At 35.0% G+C, this 17381-nt stretch overlaps 2 protein-coding genes across 2 annotated transcripts; one reads left to right on the top strand and one right to left on the bottom strand.

The window, feature by feature from the left end:
- Positions 1 to 5250: 5250 nt before the first annotated feature.
- Positions 5251 to 6966, bottom strand: LOC140958525 (uncharacterized). Its single transcript, XM_073416001.1, has one exon. The coding sequence runs from the start codon at positions 6964 to 6966 to the stop codon at positions 5251 to 5253; it is 1716 nt and encodes a 571-aa protein (XP_073272102.1).
- Positions 6967 to 11440: 4474 nt separating this feature from the next.
- On the top strand, positions 11441 to 14494 carry LOC140971770 (trihelix transcription factor PTL-like). The gene is made up of 2 exons (XM_073434259.1): positions 11441 to 12056; positions 12894 to 14494. The coding sequence occupies exons 1-2, from the start codon at positions 11647 to 11649 to the stop codon at positions 14146 to 14148; spliced, it is 1665 nt and encodes a 554-aa protein (XP_073290360.1). The 5' UTR covers positions 11441 to 11646; the 3' UTR covers positions 14149 to 14494.
- Positions 14495 to 17381: the final 2887 nt, after the last annotated feature.

Genomic DNA, 17381 nt, shown 5'->3' with positions numbered 1-17381 from the left:
ATATATAATGTGAATCTGATTACCATTGCCTTTGTTAACTTGGCTCCACTCGATCGATTTATCAGTAAATTAAAGTCCAAGTGCAAATTCATGGCAGTGTCCACAGTCTGTTAAATCTATGATCAACAGTTTTTTTTTAATTACGAAATGCATCTTGACTGTTGCATGTATATCCGCAGTTGGGTAGGAAAAAGAATAGGAATAGGAATCATTATTCGTTTTAAAAACAATTTACAAATTGGTATGTGACAATGATTTCTTATTTGCTAAATTCGTCGGCTTTGATACCCACAAAGGGAACACGGTTTCAAAAGCAAATTACATCGGGCCCATCGTCATTGGACAAGCTAATTTTTTTGCTCCAAAAATTTGTGTATATTTCCTATTTTGATCCTTTTATCGGTTGATTTTAGTTCACTAACTTGAATTATATAATTAATTTTAATTGCTTTTTTTATTGGAATATTGACATTCATCGAACACGTCAGTAATTTTGGTGTCACGTGTATATATAATTTATACATATATATACAAAAAGTTGTTTTTAGGTTTATTGTTGTGTGAAAATGTTCATAAAAATCGTAAGTTTTTAGTTTTTGATGTGGTGCTGATATAGAACAATAAGTCTCATAATAAAGTTAAGTTTATAGGTTTAGAATCTCGGTTACCCCATAGCGAAAAAATAATAATAATAACAATTCTCAAGGGGTGGCTCTTTTTTTAAAAAAATATAATAACAATATTTATATCAGAAATATTTGCTAATGAAGTGGAAAAAATTATTTCTGATTGAAAATCCTTTACAAAAGCATATAAAGAGGAGTTAAATTTTTCCCCTGTAATTCAAAAGTCTTCTTTAATGAGGGGCACATTTAATATTGAATAAATATAATTAAATTTAACGTCAATTGCAATAAAAAGGATATTTAAAAAAAGCAGCGTAGCCCCAAATTTGTAACTCGTTTGTCCGGCCAGCAATCATATCTTATTATAAGCTCCACTAACACCATTATTCATGTTAATTAACTTCACAATAATTAAATTTTTTGGATTAAAATATTAATTTTAGTGAGAAATGTCAATTTTTCTATTTAAACTATATGGGCAAAAAAAAATTAACTTTTCAACCTTAAGTCTTTATTTTTCTATTTGAAATACTCAAACTAAATACAAGTTTGACCAAAATCTTAATATAAAAAATTAATAGAAAGGTCCACCAAGGCTATAACCCGGGTGGACCGGACCATAAGGTGGCTTCTCCTTGATTATAATTGGCCCAAAAAAAATCCACAAATCCATAACAATTTTTTAATGCAAAAAATTAGGTAAATTAATTAGGGAGAACAACATAGTCGCAAATTTTTTTATTTTTACTCATTTTATAAGTTAATTCACGATTTTATTCCACTAACATGCACGTTTTTTTTTCAATTTTACTTCACAATCTTGCAACTTTTTTTCAATTTTAGTAATTTTTTTTTATCAAAACGCTGACGCATCGAACTTTATACACCTGTATCCGGCGTCATGTGTACCTTTTTTTGTGTCATATTAATATTTTTTTGCTCTATGTCATCATTTAAGTGAAAAATTTCTAAAATTGCAAAATTATAAATTAGTGTTTTTTTTTAAAAGAAAAAAATAGTGTATTAAGATTGAATTGACTGATAGCATGAAAAAAAAAATTTATGATACCAAAAATATTATTCTCTCAATCAATTAACTAGCATAAAAGAGAAGCCTAATTAAGTTTGGGTAGCGCCATGCGACATCGGTAGCATTAAAGAGTTGTGCGTGGGCTGATGTGTCATAAATTAGAAGCAGCCCCACGTGTGTATTTGATCACAATTTACTAATTGCGCCCTCCATATTTTTATTTAGTATTAATATTAAAATATTATTAATGGTGCATCGCTCAAATTCTTTAAAACATGCAACAAATTAAATGTCATGATTTGAATGTACGTGTTGCATCGAGAAACGGTTGCTCGCTAATATATCACCATAATAATTGCCATTTCATGATGTTAATACGATCAAGTATTTTGATTGAATATACTATTTTTTTACTATATTTTGTATTAAAATACGTATACTTTTTTTTAAGAATATATTTTTAAATTTTCAAAATATATAATTTGCGATGTGTAGTTATCTTTCCTTCAACTACAAGCCATCAGAATTTCAGATCTCATTTGTAGAATTTACACTGAGTTGCCCTCTCACGTACATATTCCTTCTTAAATTCAAAGACGAGCAAAGTTGTGCGCACTGCTACCTTTTAAATTTATATACACAACGAACCTGGTTTTAAATTAAAGGCGAGGGGGTGTAGGTCGATCGGTATCTCACTAAACAAATTTAGGTTTTTAATTTATTATAATGATGTGATTTTTTTTTATCCATTATGTTAATTACTTCTTTAATCACGAATTCTTTAAGAGTGCATTGATGAATTTGAAATTATAAATCAAAAATCTATTATTCAAATTTCTTGAATTGTTTGGATGATCTGAATTATAGCGGATTTCAAATTTATTATATATTAACTCAATCATATTTCTTGTAGTGGACTTGTTTGAAATCCATATTTCAAATCACAAATCAAGTTAAATCATTTCACCCAAATCAAATTGGTCATGGATCGGAAAAGAATTTAATTTAATTATTTAAAATTTTAAAATCTATTTTTTAGTTACCAACATTGATTTTAAATTAAAATCCCATAATTCTCCGACCCACCAAGATTGATCAATACCATATCCCTTCAACGGTCAACGGCACCATGAACTGATTACAAGGCAAGTTGAGTCGTATTTTTTTTTACCATCAAAATGTATCCATTTTATTAATAGAACAATGTTCACAGATACAATTTAACCAACCAGTAAGGAAATTCCCCATTTACCCAACAAAAAGGTATAGGGAAGAAATAACAAATTGAACTAAGGAGTGAGCTATAACATTAGCAGAACGTCTCATGTATTGTAAACTCAAAATCCACGGCTCCCTTAACATGTTCTTAATCTCTTGAGCACAAGAACCAGTATATCCAAGGTCTGATGATGGATCCATGACTGTTTGCACGGCCATCTGCGAGTCCGAGAATACATGAGGGCATACCAGTCCCTTCTGGCAAATTATCTTAAATCCTTCTTGAATTGCCAACAATTCCGCATGAACCACCGATAATGGTTGATCAATTCTCTTACCAAAAGCCAGCACCATATTGCCTTCATGATTACGAACTACCCCGGCAATCCCATAAAGATTGAGGTGCTCATTAACAGCCGCATCCACATCAAGCCGTAGATGCTGATAAGGTGGAGGGGCCCAATCCTTGGTCTTCTCAGCTGCTGGTTCGAGAGTGTTGATCTGAGGAACATTCCTAAGGGCCCAGAACTCCTCAATGCAGCTGTCATTCCAGTGGGTCGGCAGCGATGGTTTTGCATCATCAGCGTTGTGGGTAATACGAAGCCTACCACACCAAGCGGTCCATATTCGACAGGCAAACCTCTCAAACTCAGCTTTGTTTATTTTATTCATCATCCAGTTGCATATCTCCATCGTCTCCCATCCACGGACTTGCTTTAAGAGTTGTTTATAAATCTGTCCCTTCCAATATCCTTTGACTTCAGGGCAGTAGAATAGGGCATGGGCCGTTGAATCATCCCCATATCCGCACAGCGGGCACATGTTTAATGTTGGGACGTGGTGCTTAATCAAGTTGCTGCCGGTGGGGATTAAGTCCAGAGCTACCCTCCACCAAAATACTTTTACTTTAGGAGGTATCGTAAGTGACCATAGAAACCTCCACCATTTCATCAATGGTACAACCGTTTGGTTTGCCGGCATGTCGTAAAGCCCAATTCTCATCCTATATCCCTCTTTCACTGAATATCTTCCCTTGCTATCATATTTCCAGTATCTAGAGTCCTCTCTCGGTGATTGCGGGAGAGGGATTCGGCGGATTTCATTCCCAATATAAGGTAGGACTGTATCTCTGATAGCCTCATCATCCCATATTTCATCCTTTATATGAGCGTCCACCCTGAGCTCATTTAGCGTCTGAGAGCTATTGTTCTTAATAAGGTTGCGAACCTTAGGTACCCATTTATCATGGAAGATGCGGATTGACTTCCCGTTTCCCACTCTCCAGTACAAGCCATCGTCCAAAAGTGTTCTGCTCCATAGGAGGGATCTCCATACAAACGATGGGTTACTACCTAGTTGAGCCTGCATAATGTCTTCATGTTTAAAGTACCGTGCTTTTAGTACTCGGCCCACAAGCGAGTCAGGTTTCCTTAGAATTCGCCAAATCTGTTTAGCAAGGAGAGCTTTATTGAATATCTCTAGTTTGCGAAAGCTCATTCCTCCCTGGCATTTCGGTTTGCACATGTGGTCCCATCTTCTCCAATGAAGCTTTCGACTTTCTGTATTAGACCCCCACCAAAACATGGCACATTCTCGTTCAATACTATTGAGTATGGATTGAGGGATTTGGAAACATGACATAGCGTATGTGGGCACAGCCTGAAGGACTGACTTAATCAAAACCTCCTTTCCTCCTATTGAAAACAGTGTATTTCTCCATCCAGAAATTCTCTTGGCCACTCTTTCGAGAAGATATTTAAATTGAGGTTTTTTAGACCGAGTTGAGAAAGTTGGCAGTCCCAAGTAGATTTCATGCCCTTGTACTACTGGAATAGAAAGCCGTGATTTAATGAGCTCTATCACTTCTGCCCTTATGTTCGGACTAAAGGAGAGTCTTGATTTTTCAAAGTTTATTAGCTGCCCCGACGCTTTAGCGTATTGATTTAAGTAGTGTTGGATTTGTACGCAGTCTCCCTCAGTTGCCCTAAAGAAAACTAGGCTATCATCCGCAAAGAACAAATGTGAGAGGAGTGGACATGAGTTTGCTATCTTGATTCATCTAAATCGATTTCTCTCCTGGAATGATGACAGTGTAGTTCACAGGCCCTGTGCGCAAAGCACAAATAGAAATGGAGAGAGAGGGTCACCTTGTCTAATTCCTCTTGTAGGAGATAACTTCCCGACAATCTTCTGGTTTATTCTGAACGAGTAAGAAACTGAGTTTATACATCTCATTATCTTTTTTGTGTAAAGTGAAGCAAATCCTAATTTGTTCATCATTGCCTCCAGGAATTGCCATTCCACTCTATCGTAAGCCTTGCTCATATCAAGTTTCAAAGCCGCAAATCCATGTTTCCCATTCTTTCTATTTCGCATTCAATGGATAGCCTCAAAACCCAGAATTATGTTATCAGAAATCAAGCGTCCCGATACAAAAGCATTTTGGTGGTCATCAATTATATCATTCATGATCTGCCTTAGTCGGCTTGTCAGAGCTCGGGACACGATCTTATAGCAAACATTACAGAGGCTAATAGGTCGGAATTCTTTCACGAAGAGTGGATTTGCAACTTTGGGAATAAAAGTGACCACTGTCTGATTCCAGTTATCCAAAGGGGCGTCTTCATTAAGGACTGCCAGGGCAGCCGCGGTAACGTCCCTGCCCACTATGTGCCAAAATTTCTGATAGAACAGTGCTGACATACCATCCGGTCCATGTGATTTATCCGGGTGCATGTCAAATAAGGCTTTCTTCACTTCCCGAGCTGTGAACGGAGCACATAGCAATAAATTCATCTGTTGCGTAACCTTGGCTTGCACACACTCCAGAATATGAGACATATCTTCTGGGGAGGGGCCGTTAGAATCGAAAAGATTTGTAAAGTACTCAGTAATAATTTCAGCCATACCTTGAGGTTCCGAGCATAGATCCCCATGTGCCGTGATCAGTCCCCGAATTGTGTTTACGTTTCTCCTTGAGGACGCATGTGCATGGAAGAATTTTGAGTTTCTAACCCCTCCCTGAACCCAGTTAATTCTGCTACGTTGCCTCCAATACTCCTCGTCCTGTGTGACCAGCTGTTCAAGTTCTGTCTCAAGTTTGTAAACTTGAGACGTAGCGTGTGGCCAGTTTTCGTGGTTTTTAAGTGCATTCATCTTGGCCCTCTTCTCTTTGATTCGTCGTGGCAAGGATCCCAGCTTGATTCTGGCCCAATGTTGGAGTGTTTGTAGACAATTGGAAATTCGGTCATGGAGGGGTATCAAATCATCAAACGGCCTCCACCCTTGAACAACTATATCATTGCATTCTCTTTCCCGAAGCCAGCTACTCTCAAAACGGGGGATAAATTCATGCTTATTCGAGGCTCCCACTGCTGTGGAGTTTTGACCACCCAAGCAAAGATATAATGGCCTATGATCTGAATGGAAATATTTTAAAGCCTGGACATATGTTGTTGGGTACATTAATCGCCACTCAAGAGTACCCACAAAACGGTCGAGCCTCTCTAGGATTAGTTGATTTCCCATTCTCCTGTTTGCCCATGTAAACAACTCACCTCTACAGTGCAAGTCTTGGAGATCACAATCATCCAGTGCATCTCTAAATCCTTGCATTTGTGATGTAGTTCTAGGATTACCACCAACTTTCTCACTATCAAAGCATATTTCGTTGAAGTCTCCACCCACTAGCCAAGGTAGGCCTGCTAGTTCCCTAATACCCCTAAGGCGACGCAGCAATTCCCACGAGTGAAGTCGATGAGATACATTTGGGTTACCATAAAAGCCTGTAAATCTCCAATTTTTAGTTCCCTCTATCACCGAGCAGTCGATATGTCCTGCAGAAAAGGATGTAACTGTTACTGACAAAGAATCCATCCACAACAGACACAGCCCCCCACTTCTTCCAACACAATCCACTGAGAAGCATCCCGTGTATCCAAGTTGCATTTGCCATTGTGGTCTATTTATGTTTCTCCTCCTTGTTTCACTAAGGAAGAGTAGGTTGGGCTTCTTTTCGGCTACCAGCCGCTTGAGTTCGCCGAATGCCCGTTGGTTCCCAAGCCCCCGGGCATTCCAAACAACGCAATTCATACCTCTCGGCGGGGTTGCGTAGCAACCACCGCCGTTACTTGAGTTTCGGCCAGCTTAATTTTCTTGGGAGAAGAATAGACAGTGGAATTCTCTCCGTTTCCTGTCCTCTTATGTCCTACCAGCTTCGGATGACCTGACTCGGCCATTCTTCCCTTAACAGGGCTGCCTCTGGCTCTTCTCTTCCAACTTTTTGAGGTGCTCTTTGGTGAATGGGCATTTTCCTTCACCCCATGCATCCTTATGTCCTCTGGACCGGTGGTGATCAACGAACATGAGCTAGGGATATTCAGCTCAGTTGATTGCGATTCTTTATTCATCGCACACAGAGATGCCTGTAGAGTTGGCTGGATAAGGGTGATGGGATCTATTAGCCCAAGAGAATCTGGCACGGGGTCCAGAGTTTTTGATCTACTACCTTCTAGAACAGTGTAAGAGCAATCCTCCCTTACTACCTTGTCCAGTGACAGCTTCAGAGATTCTACCCCTCCCCCCAATTATTGCGGGTGTTAATTTGTCTTTCCCCATTGTCCCCGTCCGATTGACTAGTATAAGGGACTTTGTCTGGGTATTTCTTATTGTTTTGGGATAGCTGAGTATTACTTTTGTTACCTCCGCTGAGTTGTGGCGCTCTTAGCCATGGCCCATATTCAAGATTCTCTGTATGCACTGAAGCCCTGTCACATTCTCGAAACGGATGTCCTATACAGCCACACGCATAGCAGAAATCGGGAAACCTCTCATACGCAAGTATGATTATCAAGTCATCCTTAGTACCACCCATGCCGATCCGGATAAATCGTTTAATTGGCTTTGTAATATCTATGCACACACGAATCCTCGCATACCTCCCCATGAAATTCCCATTCTCCCCACTATCCCGGTCTTCGATGACCCCAATCTGAGATCCAAGTTTATCAATGAATTGACGATGCATGAGCGCTCGTGGTAGGTTGTGGCATTGAACCCATATCGAACATTCATTGAAACTCATCGTTTGTGGTTTCTGCATACCTTGGATTTCTTTGAATATAATCAGATCCCTAAAGAAATTCCAAGGACCATTCCATAAAGCCCTGCGTCTATCCATGACGGACGAGAATTCTAATATGAAAAGATTATCTCCCAAAGGCTGTGTCTTGATGGGTTGCGATGCTTGTAATATGCGGCCGATTTGTTGTCGAAAGGTTTCTTTATTAACCGCTTTAGATGAGATGACCTTGGCGGCCAGGCATTTGGTAATATGTGCTTGACTGCTTCTGACGTCTTCTTCTTCTAATATGAGAGAAGGTTCATCATCGTTAGATAGTTGAATTTCCGCGACCAACCTTGCTATATCATCTGATTCCATAGTTTCTGCTATAATGCCTATCGTCTAGGTCACCGTAATATTCGATGACTCAGACGGAAAAGCCCTACACACCGTAGGAAGAAAGCCCTACACACCGTAGGAAGATCAAATTTCAATAGTTGAGTCGTATGTAATATGCTAAAGTACTAGTATTTAGTGTTAACTACCGATTAGCGTACTATACATATTAAATTTCACATGCTTTTAATACAATGTTGTCTTCACAAATGTTTGTCGAACAAATTTTTTATGCTATACTTTGAGTCTCTTTCTCTTTTGATGTAGTGAAATTTTCATTCACATCCGATCAAAAAAATACTTTGTCCCTCGAAAAAATATCTTTCTCTTAATATACTCAAAAAATTGTCCTCTAAAAATAAAAAAAAAAATTTAAATGACTTGATATTTGTTATTGTCTTCTAATTTGAAAAGGTTTCTTACAACCAGGATTTCTAGTTTTAGCTGTTGGATCACGACATATGCAACTTCTTTTAAAATATGAATGATTCATGTGATCCGATGATGATGTTGGGATACGCGGAAAATTATTTTTTTAGAATAAACTAACTCTTGTTTTAGAAAAACGGCCAAATTCCATCAGTCGTCATTTAGAGGTCAAAATATGATCAACATAAACTCGAAGCAAACAGAAACATAGGAGGCACTGTAAGTTCACTTCTGATCCGAACAAGTCAGTAAAAAGCTGTGCGAAAGCTATAGTTAGAAACACTGCAAATGAAAAGTGAAATTCTTATAGCTAAGTTAAAGTAAATACAATGTTTTATTAATGACATAGCTGAAACAAATTAAATGGTGGACCATTTTCACGATATTAAAATTAATTTAATGCATGAAGCGTTCAATGCGACCTCATTAATTTGGGCAACATTTTCCGTACGTATTGAATATTTGCCGTCTCTTAAATATATATAAAAATAAATTTAATAATATATATATACCAATAAATGAAGAGTGTTGATATTTTTTTAGGCAAAAATTTGTGTGAGACGGTCTCACGGGTCGTATTTTGTGAGACAGATCTCTTATTTGGGTCACCCATGAAAAAATATTATTTTTTATGCTAAGAGTATTACTTTTTATCATGAATATCGATAGGGTTGACTCGTCTCACAGATAAAGATTCGTGAGACCGTCTCACAAGAGATCTACTCTATTTTTAAAATAAAAACTCTGAAGGAGGTAAGTACCTTTGTTTAGAGGTGTTATCAAAAATAGAGAAAAATCGACTAAAGTAGCATATATGGAGTATTATATATGCATGCTGAGTTACTTTTGAGAGTTTATTGATAGATGAAAAATTCAAGCGAATATTATTTTTTTTAAAAAAAATCAATCATTAGATTATTCGCCAATACGATCGTTTAAAAAATAATATAAAAATAAAATACACATAATTTTCTTAGAATTTTCTGATTGAGGTTAGACCAAAATTATCCAAGGCAACATCCTCAGAAAATATGTATATTAAGTAAAGTTAAATGGGGAATTAAATGTAAGTGTACGGATAAAAACTGTAGAGTGGGTATCATGAGACCGTCTCACGGATCTTAATCTGTGAGACGGGTCAACTTTACCCATATTCACAATAAAAAGTAATACTCTTAGCATAAAAAATAATACTTTTTCATGGATTACCCAAATAAGAGATCCGTCTCACAAATACGACCCGTGAGACCATCTCACATAAGTTTTTGCCAAAACCTGTAAGTTGTTGTCTCACATGGACCGGTTGTTGTGCTGTAGATATCTTTAATACGTGTGTGTATATATATGTAGAGACAAGGGGTCCTCCACAGCACAACCTGCCAAATTATTCAATTATTGAAATTTATAATTGGTAAGTCTGGACTGTATCCTTTGCCGGACGAACAAGTTTGCACTAAAAAAAATTTGGAGACAAATTAAATATAATAAATTTTGCCAATATTTACTTTTATGATGATTTATTTTTTTTATTATTATATATATAAACGGTACGGGTCTTACTGTATTTTATCTTTACTATTAACACCAATAATAATTGTGAATTTAGTGATTGGATACGATATTGGTGATGAAAATTAGTGAGCAATCATTTTCAAAATCATTTATTGTGCTGTAGAAATAATAATAATAGTAATAACAATAATAATAATATAATGATTTCTATTCAGACGAATCTCTAAAAAAAATTTAAGAATTAATAATTCGATATCAATTACTATTTACTTATGTATGAATTTAACGTAAATAAAAGTTATGATTGTGATATTATATTATATTATTATAAAGTCAATGATCCTCGTATAACTACATTTAAATATGATTTTTCCATAATACCCATAACTTTTTTATTAGAAAAAAACAAGCTATCTGATAAAATAAAAGGTCGAATATAAAATTTTATGACGGAAAGTATTGATGTCATATAAAAAAAATATTACGGTTTATATAATGTAAATACAGATAATTGTTCCATGTTATTCTATTTATATGTTCGATTGTTCCTCCACTTTTTAGACAGAGTTACTTATTTAACAAATTCCAAAAAAAATATGTAAAAGATTCTATAGTTCGACTCTTTGCGTGCCACTTTTATAATCTAAATCATAAATACGCAATTACTGCAATAATTTTACAACAGAATGTAATTTTTAAAATTACTTCATAACAAAATTTGTACTAAATGATGAAACGGTAATTAATTACACATATTTGTGTCATTAATAATTTAATTCAAATTCTAGGAAAAAAAAATGAGAGTTATAAATATATATATATATATATTTATTGATTTATTATATCAGTATTATATATATTTCATCTTCATATATTTTACTATTCTAAAATATAGAAAACAAAACACATTAAATATGTAACTTCCTCAACTATATACAACATGGAAGATAAATCACCAATTCTAGCAAATATTAACATATGTAGATTATACAATAGTTTTTACCTTTTAATAAGCACATCGGATTATTTCAAGATTTTTACCTTTTGACCTTTTTTGGCATTCGTCTTCCCTTTATAATTGCAACCCCAAACCCCACCACCCCCGGAACTTATTATATGTGTATGTACCCTAACCCTATGCTTTACAATACACAAGAAATACTAAACATGGAGATATGGATTTATAATTTGCATTGATTCAGCAGTAACAGCACAGAAAATGGGTCCATTGTCCTCTACAATTATTCAACAACCTTTTGTCTCTGTAACTACACGATCGGGTCCGCCGCTACTTTCACGTTTGCCCCCCCTTCCTTCACTCGAAACCCTTCACTTTCTTCCTTAAATACCAGAGGAGAAAGGTGATATCTCACATGATGGAAGATCAATATGGGATAGCTGATCTCCGCCAGTACATCAGCGGTAAGCCTTTGTTTCCGCCTCCTATCCCTGCGCCGCCGGGATTTCTTGCAACCAACAGAGGTTTTTCTCCGTCCCACGCCTTGGAGATGTTCGTGGTTCCAAGGGGACTGCATCAGGAGTTTTGTTCTGATTCTCAAAACAGCGTTGGTGTGGCTCATAATACTGTTGCTGCTACAACTCATATAGGCGGCTTCAACGTGTTTGAGATGGAATCCGCCGGTGGGCAGAGCGGCGGAGGAGACAGTGGGACGGTGAGGTGGCCAAGACAAGAGACTCTTACTCTTCTCGAGATTAGATCGCGGCTTGATTCGAGGTTTAAGGAGGCTAACCAAAAAGGTCCATTGTGGGATGAGGTTTCAAGGTACGTATGCTTGTGTTAGCATGAGTTTTTCTTAACTTGACCTAGATTCTAAGTTCAGAAAACCACACTTTCTCGGTTCTAGAAATCAAATTCCGTTAGTTTGTTGGTTTTTTTTTTTAACAAAATTTTCTGAATAATTTAAGAGGAGCACATTCATGCGCGAAAAAATAACATCACAAGAGAAAAAAAATGTGGCTATATATGAACTTAGATTTTAATTGCTCATTTTTACAGAAAAATCTTGCTTCTGTTATATTTTACGAAGTTGGTGAACCCAGAAAATGATAGCTATATTAATGAATTTGGTGTCTTCATTATTTTTATCGACTTTTTTATCTCAAGAAAATGATAGCTATATTAATGAAGTCGAGTTCAAGATTCCACTGTTACTGATTATAACTCTGGTTCTGATTTCAATATGATGATGTAACCTCACAATCACTTCTGCAAATAAGAACACCAGTATCTTTTTTTGAACAAGAACTAATGCCACTTTTTTGCTGCAAAAAAGCCAATCTTTGAAACAAATTTCCAGTTCTGCTTTCATAAAAAGACGTGAACAATCAGCAGCAGCACCTCTCACAGAGAGCTTTCTGTTTGACTTTGTTTGAATAGTCATATTATTCCAAACGAGGTTTGTCTTCTCTACTTAATCAAAGAAACCACTTGCCTTGCCCCATTATCAGCAAATATCATTATCATTTGAAGCTTTCTTACACAACCCAGTACATGAACTGGAACTAGGGTTCGTTTATATCAAGATCTCCTTTCTTGGATTTTGAGTGTCAAAACGTCGGTTTTTTCGCTATAAATATTTTACATAAGTTGGGATTTCAGGATAATGTACGAGGAACATGGATATCAGAGGAGTGGCAAGAAATGCAGAGAGAAGTTTGAGAATTTGTACAAGTATTACAAAAAGACCAAAGAAGGCAAAGTTGGAAGGCAAGATGGCAAGCATTACAGGTTCTATAGACAACTTGAAGCTCTCTATGGTGAAACAATTAATACATCTTCAACTTCAGAAACCCATTTCAATGGTGGAAGTTTCCAATATGGTTATCAGAACAAGAACACTTTTTTAGCTGATAATCAAGTATCGTATCCGGGTTTGAAGCTCTCCGACATAACCCTTAGTCTCTCAAATTCATCTGATCCTGATAATTCTCTATCAGATGATACTGATACAAATTTAGAAATTAATGCTGTTGATAATAATAACCATCGTAATGATGATAAATTAGATAATCGAAAAAGGAAGAAAAGAAAAGGAAAGCGGAATTGGAAAGCTAAGATCAGAGACTTCATTGATTCACAAATGAAGAAGTTGATGGATAAACAGGAATCCTTGATGGAAAAGATGATGAGAAATATTGAGCACAAGGAACAAGAAAGGATGATTAGAGAAGAAGAATGGAGGAAACAAGATGCAGCAAGGATTGAGAGAGAGCACAAGTTTTGGGCTAGTGAAAGAGCTTGGATGGAAGCTCGAGACAACACTTTAATGAATGCTTTGCAAAAATTGACAGCAAAAGAACTGGGGGCAGCTTCTCTTAAAGAAGAATTTATGGCACCCGAGATTCGAAGCTTAAGCGAAAACCATAACGATGATGGTAGCGAAACCATGACTAATTATTCGAAAGGGGACGTTTGGCCGGAATCTGAGATTAGGAGACTGATTCAACTGAGGACTGGGATTGAAGCTAAGTTTCAGCAAAGTGGGATTTCAGAAGAGGTGCTGTGGGATGAAATATCACACAAAATGGCTTGTTTTGGAAATGAAAGGAGTGGTTTAATGTGCAAAGAGAAGTGGGATAGTGTGAATAACTATGTACTCCAGTGTAACAAGAAAAGAAAGGAGGAATCTAAAGGCTGCAGTTATAACTATCAGAACAATGCATCTATGTGTAATCAAGGAGGTGAGAAATTCAGCGATACGAGTGAACGAGGGATTAATTATCAGTATCACGCGCCTAGGATCAATAATCCCGACGATGCTAGTCCATATGGTCATGGGAATGGGGGTGATACAGCAAGTGATGGGTGCTTCAAGTACTTCATGGGGGATGGTTTTGGAAGAATCATGGACTGATTCAACAAAGGATCAATAATCCAAGATCATTTATATGTTAGAATGCGAATTGGGATTGGTCCGAAAATTGTTGTTCTTGTGTAGTAATACGAAGAGTTGATTCACTGATTGGTGATCCAATCCATTTGTGGATGTGGATCAAAGATGCTCATCTCGCAGGTAACTTGTAATCTGAGTTGGTAACTTAATTAATCTCGTCTGCAGTGGATCAGAGATGCTCATCTTGCGGTAACGTGTGATCTTAATTGGTTAACTTGTATAATTTCTTCTATTTTATGTATTTTCTTGTTGAAATCTATGTATTTGTGTCACTAAGTTGATTAGGGGTAAAATTTAATGAGGAGTTCCTTTGGGCAATGTTACTGAACGGTGGGATACATATATTTTATCTATTCGTAAGTGATCGGGCTGATGTACATTTTTTTTAAATGTTGAATTTGTATCGTTATCATAAACTATAACTTTTTGTTAAAAAAAAATCAAAAGCTCGGCCTTACAGTTGATATCAAATACAAGATCACGTGTTCGATTGTCAAAGACTGAAGGGGTTCAATTATTGAAGGAGATTGTTGGAGACAATAATTATTTTCTTGCGAAAGTAATCGAAGCGTGATTCTTGATATGTTGTACGATCTAAAAATTGAACTTGCACTTTGTTACCAACAATTATATATTTTAATAAATTGGATACCGCTCGATCTTATACAAATTCACTTCTCAAACACATTGTATCAATTTGGTTCAAATCAGAACCAATGATTTTAAATCTCTTGTATTTTATTCACGTGTATTGTTTTATTTCAATTTCATATTAATTTTTCAACTTAATAGTTTGAATTCTATATATTTCAAATCTCCTTCGCAATCTTAAAGACTGCTTGGATATGGTAACGTGGAGGATACCTAAGAGCTTCTTAATTTTTAGTTGTAGCAAACTTTGGATCCACCTCTACTTTTTTTTATTTTTTAAAATCTCACCTCTACTTCATTTCGACTCTATCATAAATGTGTGTATCTATATTTATGCATGTATAAGAAAAGCATTAAGTTCATGAAAAGTAATTAAAAAACCTATTCATAACTTAGAACAGTGAAAACCTTTGCAGAGGTTGCCTTCTGCCATACTCATGCATGTATGGCAGACATCTGGTAATCCCATTAAAGAAATTACCAGGGAGCCATTACTGTATCTTTTATAATTTTAATTGAGTGGACCATATAGTATTTTTTACATAAAGCATTTTTTTTAAAATATATATATATATATATATATATGAATACATGTTTTAGAAAATGGTATACAATATTAAAAAATTCAAAATCACATCATTATTTCATCATCATTACTCAATCACATAAATTATTTGTTTTGATAGATCTTTTCAAATAATGAAAGCTATTGTTTTTCCCGAGGAATAATCCCTCGGAGACAAAATAGATATTAGCAGTCAAAAATGTGGGAACTAAACTGATCGGTCACAGCATCGGTGCAATGAATTCGAAATTGTTGCGAGAAATCTATACAGAAATTGCGTTCATCGGCGAGGGATGGATACCCATTTGGATTTTGACTACATACTGACATATCTGAGAACTTGTCGATTTTTCCTACTACACAGTCTTTTCATCATGATTTCGAAATCCTACATTTAGAATTTTTTTGGTCTCTATTTGCTATATTTTCTGTTTTAAAATTCTATATTATGTGGTTTCGTGGATCAATTAGAATTATCGGAATGATTCTCCTCACGTGTAAATTTAATTGGATGGAGCGAGTTTCTCATATGTTTATCAAAATTGTTAAATTTATATAATATGCTGAGGATTCAGTTTTACTTTCTCGATATTTGAAGAGAGCATTTGAAGTAGTATGTCCAAGAAAGTATTACATTTATATCAGTGTTAGAAAGTTTTGACATTACAAATAATTATAAGATATATTGTCGAAATTGTTTCAAATATCATAGAATGCCCATATTTGATACATTTCGACATGTATGTGTTGCATTAAAATGTGGAGAAAATTATAATCAGATTTCCACACATACATAACCAAATGTAAAATCAGAGATATTCGTACATATACTCGATAAGATCTAAGACAAAAATTTAAAAATGAGACCCGTGATAAATAATTGAGTTAGCAACACGATAAAAAATATATTAGATAAAAATGATTAAAAATTTGAAATAATTACATAAATAGTACTCGTCTAGTTGTTTTAGAGACAGAAATATTCATAAAATCCGGTTATCGGACAATTTTTTCTTAATTTATCTTGTGAAATTGTTGATCAAAGATAAGTTTTTATTAACTTCAACTTCGATAATATTCTTTCTGTTTATGCATCTTTTACTGATATGGTTAACAAATTCTTATTGGCAATATAATTATTTGGGGATAAATCATTCAGTTTAGCCAAACAATGTAGCATATTAAAAAATTATTGAAACTCCATACAATATTTCATTATGCTAGTAAAGGCTAACTCTTTAACTTCTCCAAACTTATAAATATTCAAAAATCTCTTGATATTCTTTAAATTGTTCAAACCAAAACTTGAAGAGAATATCGAATTTGATCAATTATAGATAGAAAATATTCAAATTAACATATATATGTAATAAAAGAAAAAAGATCTGGGGCCTCCAGGGTGGGCTCTAAAGTGGTGGCTTCCTTAACTTCATAAAATATCCGGCTTAGAGTAAAATCTGTATAAAAACATATATATAATTTAAAATATCTTTGAAAATTTAAATTTTAGCTATATTAAAAAGAAAATAGGAGATCGGTGTATATTTTAATCACATTCTAAATGCATACATAATTTAAAACAAAATTATTCATAAATGCTTTTAACCGAAAATTTCAGTTCTACTTGGAAATCACTCCTAACTTGATCGTTACCATTTTTCTGCTCCAATATAAAATGATTGTAGCAGCCATTAAATTAATCCAACTCACAGTCCCTACAAGCAGATGAAGAAAAACAATGGTGTCATTAGCAATAAATTTAATAATTTAAAATAATGTGTGAACTTTTTTTAAAAAAAAATCATCAAATTTAAAAGTTCTAAATTGAGAATTACAATTAATTTAATATTATACAAATACAACATATAAATCTATTTTAATCTAGCAAAAATATTTCGAGGCAATGGCGGAAAGTGTTGTGATTTTTCGCAAATATATATAAATATAATTTGTATTAAACATAATCAAAATAATTGTA

The sequence above is a fragment of the Primulina huaijiensis genome, chromosome 2, assembly GCF_012295235.1.
Source record: "Primulina huaijiensis isolate GDHJ02 chromosome 2, ASM1229523v2, whole genome shotgun sequence".
NCBI lineage: Eukaryota > Viridiplantae > Streptophyta > Magnoliopsida > Lamiales > Gesneriaceae > Primulina > Primulina huaijiensis.
The sequence above is the reverse complement of the archived record's forward strand: the minus strand, read 5'-3'. Positions and strand labels throughout refer to the sequence as shown.

Excerpts from the sequence above, each read along its gene's own strand:
- LOC140971770 (XM_073434259.1), top strand. The coding sequence starts at position 11,647 with ATGATGGAAGATCAATATGGGATAGCTGATCTCCGCCAGTACATCAGC. Across the intron at positions 12,057-12,893 it reads TTGTGGGATGAGGTTTCAAG|GATAATGTACGAGGAACATG; the intron begins GTACGTATGCTT and ends TTGGGATTTCAG.
- LOC140958525 (XM_073416001.1), bottom strand. The coding sequence starts at position 6,966 with ATGAATTGCGTTGTTTGGAATGCCCGGGGGCTTGGGAACCAACGGGCA.